The sequence below is a fragment of the Pezoporus occidentalis genome, unplaced genomic scaffold (genome assembly GCF_034315485.1).
Source record: "Pezoporus occidentalis ecotype Australia unplaced genomic scaffold, CSIRO_AGI_Poc_V1 ctg212, whole genome shotgun sequence".
Classification (NCBI taxonomy): domain Eukaryota; kingdom Metazoa; phylum Chordata; class Aves; order Psittaciformes; family Psittacidae; genus Pezoporus; species Pezoporus occidentalis.
The window spans coordinates 1,065,059-1,075,836 of NW_026913987.1; the positions used below are offsets into that span (position 1 = coordinate 1,065,059).

Consider the following 10,778-nt stretch of genomic DNA (forward strand, 5'->3'; position numbering starts at 1 on the left):
AACCCACTAACTGCAATATCTGTTCAGAGAGTGGATTTATACTACCCAACACCTTTACATTAACTCTATGGATGGGTGGGGGGAGGTGGTGGTGGAAATCGTGTTGAAAAAAATTAAATCTTCTAATCCCAGCTCATACTCAAACTTCACACACGTCAATTTGCTTTTACTCATTTCCCTTATATACCATTCTAATTCCAGAAATTTTCCAAGTTCCCGTGCTAGAGAAAAGAGTATGTTTTAGAAACATTAAAAGCTTATTTTGTGGGTTGTTAATATAGGTGCAATATAAACAATGGATTTGAGTCTCTTGCAGAGGAAGAGTCCATTTTATACATAATCATGTTTTAATGGACTCTGTTTGTAAACGATGAACCCAGACAAGACTGGGCCTTTTTCCATCGCCACAGAACTGCATGGATAAGAGCATGTATTTTTAAAGCATGCTGTGAAAACCGCTGCCTACTGATGCAATGGTCATCACCAACTTCATTAAAGGCAACCATCCCCACCCCAGAGCCCTGATTCTGGCAAATTTCCTACAGATCTCATGGAAAAGCTTAGCCAAGCAGAGATACCATTATCAAGAGCTGTGCTAGCGTGTTTAAAGCAAACTTGCCCTGAACTTCATTTATTTATTACTTGGCCAAATTTCATGGAATAAGCCACTCAGCATTTTGATTTTATCTGCCATACAAGGCAGCTGAAACAACCAAACGTCTAATGACTTTAAGGTTAAGGCAGATGTCAAATGACAATACTTCACTTGCCAGTTAACGACTTTTAGAGAATTTGACTGAATAGGTCCTATTGATCCCTTCATTATATTTTTACCCAAAATAGTGATAAAAAGTCCTAGATAGGTGTTACCTTCTTTCTCTCCAGGTCCAAGGATGTCTAACCAACCCCAGCTTCAGCTCGGCACCCACACATGGTCCTAGGCAGTGTATTCTATCAGTACCCAGGGGTGCAGGCTGCAGCTGCCTGTGGCATCCTCCCTCTATCCTCCCCATGCTCCATCAAAACCCCTGCATCACCCATTCACAACCCTACATACCCTTAGTATTTCCCTTATGCACCCTGCAGCCCTCTACAAGCCCCTTCACTGTCCCTGCATCACTCCAAAACCCCCACAGTCCACCCCTCATTGCTCCATCCATCACCCCTAAACACTCCCCTGAATCCTGCACCCCCACATACACCCCTCCACTTCACCCTACATACCCTTGCATCTTCTCACACCACCCTCATGTCCCCTCACAACCACCCACTCCACATCCCTCCATACTCTACACAGGGCCTTTACATGCCCTCCTATCCTCCTACATCCCCTCCATCTTCCCCCTTCCACCACCTTCTGCATCCTCTGTCCCAATCCAACCCACATGCTCCTCCATCCTCTCTGCAGCTCCCCCCTGAAACCTCCGGAAGGGAAAGGGCAGCATTAAGACCATGCTCTGGGGGCGGTTTGGTGGAGAATGCCTACAGCACATTGCTCTAGGACCAGGTTTCGCTCTCAGAAGAGCGGATTTCCACTTGCCTCACAGGTGCGTAGTAGTGAACCAGGGCACCTCTTCCCAACACCAGCATTGTGTCCAGTCTGCTCCTGCTGGAGCAAGGACTCCTGTGCTTTTACTTCAGTATAAGCCCCATGTCATTACTCTTAAAATCCTGTGCTGCCATGGAGCTATATTTAAATTGACATTGATGAAAAAGCAGAACCTTTCTCAGGTTTCCTCGAAATGCTTCATAAATAGGGAATTCAGGATGTTTTGAACTGGAAACTCAACTAAAACGGATTTTTGTTAAGAAAACTGTCATAACGTTTTCCAATTAAGTGTGACCCAATTAGCATTCAAACATGGGAAGAACTCACTTTTAATGCTGCTTTTCCAGCCTTCGATCTACACCCTTCTACTTTGTTTAGAGAGAAAACATATGCTGTATCACTATAATTAAAATAGTAGAGTTAGCTTCCCATCATGGATGCTTTTGTGCCAGAATAAATGTGTTATACCAATAGAGCTTATTTATATACAGAAAAGAGAATAACCGTCAGGTATTACTAGCTACATGTATACTTTACTAGCCCCAGAATTATACAGCACTGGCAAACACCCTCGGGGTGGTGGGCAGCTTTTCTGGCAGCCCTGCTTTGGGGTGCTGCAGGGAGAGGTCATTCCCACAGGAAGAACAGGGCTCCGAGGAGGAATGCCAGCACCGGACAAAGTCACCCAGATCTCCCCAGGCTCCTGTCGGACATCTCCTAGTGCCTGGGCCGACAGCGTTCTGCTGCTGAAGAGGGAGGTGAGTATTGTCCATCGCAGCCTAACGGCATCCACAGTGCTTCATTGTAGCTGTGAAAGGTAGTTAGAAAATGAAATAACTCCGCTGCACTAACAAAGGTTACCATCGGCACCAAACCCGCGTGCTGGTGTAATGTTCTCGTCAACAAAGGTTATTGATGCCGGTCAGGGCAAGCCCCGAAACCCTGCATGTAAATGTGCTCAGACATTATCAAAACGCGTTTGGAAGGGCTCTCGCTAAGAGCTGGTGACACTTGCCTTTGCATCTCAAGCAGAAGATGACACCTCGATGGGACCCCCCTGCTCCCGGCTCCGAGCTGCTGTGACACGGGTGCGATGCTACGCCGGCCAGCAGCATGGCCTGTGCACGGGAAAGTAAACTCCAACGGAAAATAACACACAAACTCATTAAAAGAGAAAATAACTTTTTTAGAAGAGGGATTTTATGAGAGGAAAACCCCCACCCCACACTCGCCAAGTTATGGGTTATTGTCAGTTGCTTTAACAGATTTCTCGTGTGACTGGGAGGACTTCTGGAGTTATTAGTCTAGTGCAAAGAGGGGAGGGCTCCTCAGCGCAGCGCACATGCGTTCCGTGCTGCAAACAGCCGCTTCCAAAGCTAAAGTTTGTCATTAAAATCGTTACTATCCAAAAAGGTTTCTAAGCGAGCAGCTCCCAGCACGGATCCCGTTAATCCCGAGTCGCGGTCTGCTGCCGGGGGCCGGTGCTCTCTTTCGCGGCGTGTTCACACCCCCAAACACTGTTCGCGAGCAGACGGCAGAGCACGCCCCAGGCCCGGCTGCCCGCGGAGCCCGCCCGGAGCCGCTCTTGGGCACCGCTAACACCGCGAGGGAAGGGGCTCCCGAGCGCTGCTCCTACCGCGGGCTGCAGACGTTAAATAGCATCTTTCCTCTGGGTGCCGCGGGGAGCCGAAGCGGCCGGAACACGACCCCCGGAGGGACACCGGGAAGGGGGCAAAACCGAGGCTGCGGCCCGTCTTCAGCAGCAGAAGCCGGACCTGCGGGACGCGGCTCCCCACGCTCGGCCGGCCCCTCCTGCCGCTGCTCTCGCTGCCTAGAAGAGAAAATTTACACGCAATAAAATCTGTTCTTCTTTAATGCTTTATGATCTGTGAAAAAATAATCACTTTATGGCCTGCAAAAAGTAATCACTTGTTCGCCACTTACTCAGATGCGAAAGAAAAATATTAAATTATACCGTAAGCGCGACAGCAACAACCGGAGCCTGGTTATACCCAAACCTCTTAATTCGCATGGGCGATGAGCACAGCTTGTCAGGCTGTTAATTTAGGTCAATGCGCCAGTGAATCTACCTTTTAATTAAAAACGGCTGCTGTTTTCACGTGCACCGGAGCCGTTAGCCCGTAGCCTAACCATAAGCAATGGCCAGGAGGTGACATAGAGGGACAAACAACCCAAACACCGCCCGAGCCCAGCCCTGCCGCCTTCCCCCTCCCAGTCAGTCCTCATCCCCATTTTAAATAAAGCATTTCCAACCAACTGCTTCTTTAAATATATAAGCCAATTTAAGAATGTGAGTTTATGCTCTCCTTACCCAGCATACCTTGTTCTTACAAACACTCCACCTCTCATCCCGGGAATTTACTTAATCTGGATAAGAGAGCACACACACACACACACGGGGCAGGGGGTCCCCGCCGCTCACCTTCGCACCCAGCTCCTCGCTGCACCGAATCCTGACCCCCCGGAGCATGACGAAACGGGCGGACGAAGAGAACGGGGAGCAGCCATGTCATTAGCAGGGCGAGCCCGGCAGAGATCCACCTCGGAGTGGGGAGGCTCGGGGCTACGTGTAAACAAAGCCCGCACATATCGTCAGCGCAGCTCCTCGCCAGTCGAGACGCTGTTTCTTGGCGTTACCAGGGAATGAGCCGGCTCTGGCGCGGAGTTGTGGGGGTTAGAGACGAACCCTCTCCCCACAAAAGAGGCATTCCAGCTCCGCAGTGGCCTTTAGGGCACCGACGAGTCCCTAGCTGCTAATTGCCACCTTTAATTGGGAGGCCCGGCTAATAACCGCGCTGCAGCAGGGATTCAGCCCCGGCCCCCAGACCTTCCCCGCCGGCGGCCACCTCCTGGCTGAGCAAGCACCGTGGCCGAGCAGCCTCTGACCCCACTCCCCTTCCCTCTCTGCCTCTTGTCGCTTCCTGCGGTGCTGCTGGCTTTTAGCAGCAGGACGGTGGTAATTGCATGTCTCGGTTGATGCTCTATAATTTGATACCTCGATGGAAAATGTCCAGCAGGGATTCGGGGAAAACAAGCGAAAAAAGCAAAGGAAAAACAAAGCCCTGCGGCTTCATGATGTGCGCAGAGCCCCGGAGACAGCGACGGGCACCGAGCAGAGCGGCCGGGCCTTGCCCTGAGCCGGGCCGCACTTCAGGACGGGCGGATGGACAGACCGACAGACGGACAGAGAGGATCCGTGCGGGCCTCGGCACCCGAAGGGAGAAGTGACTGGCTCGGTGATGCTGCGGACCGGGAGTGATTTGCTCGGACTGTCAGACTCCCTGCTACCCTCTGCGGTCTGAAAAAAAGCACCATTTAGGGTGCGCAGCGTGGAATCGAATTAACTGATTTGACAGCAATTAACGTATCTTTAAAACACGAAAGCATCCGAATTCCCCAGAGAAAATCTGCCCGCGAGCTCTTGCCTCTTCCGGCAAAGGCCGGGCCGAGCCGTCAGGGAAAACGACTGGAGAATCTGCACTGGTACCGGCTTCCGTCTGTCCCTGTGGATCTGCCTACGAACTTGGACTCGGCTCTCTAGCCTGCCTCCGCGGGGGAGAAGAAATAAAAGAATAAAAACCAATCAAAAGCATTACACATCTCAGAGCAATAGTTCATAAAATACTTTATTGAAATAAAGTAAATATCTTCGCATTAATAAAACCGATCATAAAATGCAGTTTTCGAATAACTAGGGGCACCACAGGGTTTTAGACAGCGAGTAGGTGTGTCAGATGGGATCCAGTGTCCTCCGGGCCCTCGCACACAACACCGGCGGCCGTGGAGCAGCGCTCCGCGGGCGCGGAGAGGAGCGGCGGGGGTGCCACCGGCCCAAACGCTCAGTTCACAGGAGGCCGAAGGCGACCGTCGCCATTAATTGGGGCAGCCCTTCGCCCCCGTCCCGCCGGTAAAGTGCGGGGCCGGGCGCGGGCTTTGCGGGCAGCGCCCGAGGGACGGCGGAGCCGTCGTGGGGCCCCAGGCCGTCACCCTCACTCCTCCTGGCTGACCTCGGCCGGCGAACCCAGGCTCTCGGGCGGCTTCTCGGCGTCCCGGGCTCGCTCCTGCTCCGAGAGCTGCTCGCTGCTGGGGATGGAGTTCTTCTTGGGGCGGCCCTTGGGCTTGGTGGGGGACTCCAGGCCTCCCCCCTGCAACACCTGCGGAGCGGGGATTGGGCAGAGGAGGGGGGAGACACCCCGATAAAACCGTGCTGCCACCGTGAACACCCCTCTCTACAGTCTCCCGGAGCAAAGCACCGCGTCCGGGCAGCCAGGCGAGCAGCCGAGGCTGCCGGCGCGGCTCCTCCGGGGGCCGAGCTGCAAGGCCGGGCAGGCCCGGACCGGGAAAAGGGGTGTCCTTAAGACCGGTTTTTAGTATCATTATTATTAGTAGTAGCATCTTTTAGGCAGGGCTGTCCCGCAGAAGGACGAGCCCGCTGGGCGCGGTGCCGTGCTCAAAAGGGGCGGACTGGGGCACTTACTATTTTCTTCCATTTCATGCGCCTGTTCTGGTACCAGGTTTTCACCTGAAGCTGACTGAGCCCCAGCGATTCGGCCAGGTCTATTCTGCGGGCGAGAGAGAGGCAATGAGCCCCGGCAGCTTTGGTCTCGGCTGGCAGCCTTACTCTTTCTTCGGGAAAAACGGGCCCCCGTCTCGTCCCGCCCCCGTCCGCAGGGTCCTACCTGTCGGGCGTGGAGAGGTATTTCTGCTTCTCGAAGCGCTTCTCCAGCCCCATGAGCTGCAGCTCGGTGAAGACGGTGCGGCTGCGGCGGCCCTTTTTGGCTTTGCTGCCCGGCTCCGGGGGCCCCGGCTCCAGCTTGCCACGAAGGTGCAGCTCCAGCGGGAGATGAGGCGAGGCGGAGCCGCCCTGCAGCCCGGAGCCGGCCGCAAGCAGCGCCGAGCCCAGCCCCGAGCAGCCCAAAGGAGCCAGCGGAAACTTGAACACGGCGGCCGGCTCCGCCTTCAGCACCGCTGCGGGAGACAGGGACCGTCAGGGTCGACAGCCCCCGGCCCGGCCCCCGCGGACCCCCGGGGCTGCAGGGTGCTCTCCTGCCCCGTGGATCCGAACCCTGACGGGAACCCGGCGTCCTTCTGCTTCCGCGGCAGCGGGCCCCCGAGGCCGGCGGGTGCGGGACCAGCGGCGGGGGTCGGGGCCTGCCCTGCCTGGGTCCCCGCTCTCCGCGGTGCAGGGTCACGCCATGCCCTCCAACCGGCAGTTTCTAATTAGAGAATGACTTGGGGGTTGCAAGTGGAAACAGTTTAAATCCCCCGAAAGCTTCCCCCTCCAGTGCCACCAGCTGCCCGCGGCGGCGGCGGGGCCCGGGTACGGGCCCGGGGTTCCCTCACGAGTACTCGTCAGGACATTTTCTACCGGGGAACAATTCTCTACCTCTCCGTGAACCGCAGCCCCACGGTTTTCCCGTGTGGGCAGGGAGCAATTCCTAAGAATCCCAACGAGGAGGAGGATGCAGATAATCGCGGCCTCGGCCACGCAGCCATCCCGCAAGCCGGGGGACTGCTGCCTGGCCCGGCCCCGCTCCGCTCTCCCCGGCCCCGCTACACCAACTGGCTGTGGCCCCGGAGCGAGCCCGGTGGCTTGGAAAGGCCTTTCCGAGGAGTCCGTGCGGGCTCCTTCCCCTCGGCCTAGGCTGAAACTGCCTCTTTCCCTTCTTACAGGACCCGATCCTGCTCCCGCTGAACCCAGGCCGTGAGGGCTACAGCGAACCTTGAATCGGCTCTACCATTTCGGATCGTTCTGCCCATCTTAAAAAACATACTGATTTACAGAAATTCTAACGTCTTGCTGCGGGGATGACGCTTTCCCCTTTCTCTTTCAAAAGCAGAGGGAGAACTCGGGATCCTCCTATTCCGTTCTTTTCTACGGATAAAAAGCGATGTTTCCGCAGATAGAGATGGCTTGGGGAAAGGAGAACTTTTGCAATTGCACATTAAATGCTGGCGTTAGAAATATATTAAATACTGGCGTTTAACAATAAAATAACAGTTAATAAAATGCATTTGTCCTAGATACTGTATCAGACTGCATAGACCTCGCTGGCTCCCGCTTCAAATAAATATATATATAAATACTACATATTAATACTATAAAAGTATTACACAAAAGTACTATAAATATTTCTGCATTATATATAAATTGTCTGTTATATATTTAAGATATAAATTAATATATATGTGGGGTATCCAGCCAAATCTGTGTCTGCAGAGCAGCCCTACAGACACAGACCCCGCTGCGCAGGCTCCAGCAAGTCACAATCCGAAAACACGTAGAAACACCCGCTCAACAGCAACGTTCTCCCCGTGAAAGTCAAGGGCCACGCTCTGCAAGCGCCGTCGGAGCCTGCAGCCGCTCTCTTCGTGTCAGGCTCCCGGCTGGAGCCCCCGCGGCACGACCGAGCGCCGGAGGGACGCGCGCGGCCGGCAAAGCCCGGCAGGTATTTTTTAAGGCGAAATTCACGACTTTTTTTCTTCCGGGAACCGGCGCTAAAACGCGCGCGAGTCCATCAGCGGGAAAAGCCTCCCCGCCTCGCCGCCCCGACCCCGCAGCCGCTCCCCCCCAGGCCGCGGGAATCCCCGGGGCTCGGTGAGGGCTTGGGGTCTCCCCCTGCTCCCCCCGCGCACGTACCGAGGTGATTGTGGTATGGCCGGGCGGAGAGCAGCGCCTGTACCCCGAACTTGAGCAGCTCCCCGGCCGGCGCGGCCCCTTTGGCGTCCGGGGGGTCGGTGAGAATCTCCTCGATCATGAAGCTGCGGTAGCGATGCGACCGGTGGTCGGGGAAGGCTTCAGCCGGGAAGTAGTGCGCGGCCCCCAGCTCCAGCGGGTGCTGCATCGTCGCCGCCGCCCCGGGATCGGGGCGGGGGGGAGCCGGGGCCACCCTAGCGCAGCCCCGCGGCCAGCAGCCGGGCAGCGGGGCGCCCCGCGGGGGCTCTGTCCATTGTCCCGCAGTCCCTACCCTGCCCCTGCGGGCCGGGCCTGGAGCGGCCCCCCCAGAGCGAGTGGCCCGGGAGCAGCGCGGCGGACCGGAGCCGTTACCGCCGCATGCACATGGGGCGCGGCACCGGGGAGCGTCTCTCCGCCCCGGGACGACAGGCAGCGGCCTATTATAACCGCCGGCCCCGGCGGGGCTGTCAGCGCTGCGGGGGGAGGGCGCGGGAGGGGCTGCGGAGGAAGGAAGGGGCCGGGGCGGGCGAGTACCTGGAAGCGAGAGGTTACAGCAGAGCATTTGATCCCCTGCCATATAAAGCAAATTATCCTCTCTGCCAGCCGCAGGAGAGCAGACACCCAAACAAGCGCTGGCCCCTTTGGAGCGCAGCCCCGACCCCATCCCCTCCCCAGTCTCCAGCCCTAGTCCCGGCCTCATCCCCTTCCCAGCCCCCATTCCCGGCCCCATCCTCTGCCTTGTCCCCATCCTCATCCCAGGCCCAGTCCCTATCCCTATCCCTACCCTTATCCCCATCCCAGTCCTCGTCCATGTTCCTTGACGGGGAGCCGTGGACACACGGAGCCCCCAGAGCACCTCCCCCCCACCTGGCCGCGCCTCCTGTCCCTCAGGACCGGCTCCCCCCGGGGTCCAGCCCCGCGTGCCCGGCCGTGGACCCGCAAGTCCTCTTCGTCGGGGAAGGGCCTACCCCCTCGGCACCACCGGCGGCTCGGAGCCCCCGGGGCAGCCCCAGTGCTGTGGCCGGTGGGAACCCAGGGTCCGGAGGAGCTGGCGCAGCCAAGGGGGAGGCGGGGGCCACGCCGCCGATCTGGGGTCGGGGCTGCCCGTCGAGGGAGCCCGGCCCGACGCTCTCAGATACCGGCTCCCTCTGGGCCTCGGCCCAACCGCTGAGAACTACACGGAACTGATCAGGGAACGAAACAAAGCCCAGCACGAAGCGGAGCTTTCCCATAACTTTGACAGACTTTTCACGAATGTTTTGCTCTGTACAACGGGATTCGTTTAATTCCTCTTCAGTCCGTGTCACGCAAGACCGCAGATAATAAACAAGCCTTCCCTTCGTACTTCGTGCAAGATTTCTGCGCGAGTGTCCCAACGCTCGTGATCCCCGGCAGGAAATGTGGGCACTAACGGATTAGAAGGGAGATGAGTCGGTGGAGCCCCCGGATCCCGGCCGGCGGGTTCCCGCCGCAGGGACAACTGCCAGGGGCCGGGGGCGGGTTTTGGCCGGGCTCGGCCCCCTCCCCACGGCGGGAGCGGCACCGGACACGCGGGTCCCACGGGATGTATCCCACGGTCTCAGCCCAGCCACGACAGAGCTGGCCCACGCAGGGGGACGGGCGTCGGGCTCATCCCCTGGAAGGGGAGGGAAGCTCAGCCTCGTCTTTATGGTTTTCGACCCCCAAAAAAGGGATTTCGGCCGCTTTCGGCTCCCGCGGGGCTGGCGAGGATGCCGCCCGGCCCCGCTCCATAAGCAAGACGGGGCCGCCCCGGGCGCCCCGCACTCTGCCCCCTGTGAGCGTGGTCGCAGAGGGACGTGTTCCCGGCCCCACGATGCCCGCCGCGCTCCGTGGCCCCGTCCCTCAAGCCGCAGAGGGGACCCACAGCCGCAGAGCCGCCGGTGCAGCCGGGGGCAGACCCGCAGGTCCTAGCGGCGGGGACCCCAGGGCCGGTAACTGTAGTTAAAGCGAGAAGGAAGAGATAACGGGGACGGGTTCAGGGAACGACGCAGGACACGAGGCCGTGCTGCTCGCTTGTTCACCTTATTTCAATGCTACTGCCTTGTCCTCTCAGCGGATCCACTCAACCCCCGCGCCCGACAGAAAAGAGGTGTTTCTTGAATTAATTTTTCTGTACTTCCACTGCCTTCCCAGATAACCTGTTCCATATGTTTACTGCAGCTTGGTCGGAGCGGTTCCGCACGGATTTTCCTGGTTTCTTCGCGTTTCTCGAGTTCAGAAAGACGTCCCTTGTCTCCGTGGAACACGAAGGAACTGGATGCCACTCTACGGGCTCTTTCCGGCCTCCCGCAGCCCCAGCTCCTGCTTTTGTCTGCTCATCTTTTGTCTGTCTTCCCTATTTAGATCACAAGGTATTTTCATGCCAAAGTGCTGATTTTTAATGGCCGAAGCAAAAAGGACCTTTGGAGAGACTGTAATAAGTAACGAGGAGTAAGTGAGAAGAATTTGCGCCGTATTCAAGCGCACACAAATCCACATCGGATTGTTTAAACAACCTCACCTCCGAGACCA

The 10,778-nt window shown here is 57.1% G+C and overlaps 1 protein-coding gene across 1 annotated transcript; it reads right to left on the reverse strand.

Annotated features, from left to right (window-relative positions):
• Positions 1 to 5,171: 5,171 nt before the first annotated feature.
• BARX1 (BARX homeobox 1) lies at positions 5,172 to 8,895 on the reverse strand. The gene is made up of 4 exons (XM_062619633.1): positions 8,211 to 8,895; positions 6,250 to 6,538; positions 6,048 to 6,132; positions 5,172 to 5,724 (listed from the first exon to the last, which is right to left on the reverse strand). The coding sequence occupies exons 1-4, from the start codon at positions 8,821 to 8,823 to the stop codon at positions 5,560 to 5,562; spliced, it is 1,152 nt and encodes a 383-aa protein (XP_062475617.1). The 5' UTR covers positions 8,824 to 8,895; the 3' UTR covers positions 5,172 to 5,559.
• Between the last annotated feature and the right edge of the window lie 1,883 nt (positions 8,896 to 10,778).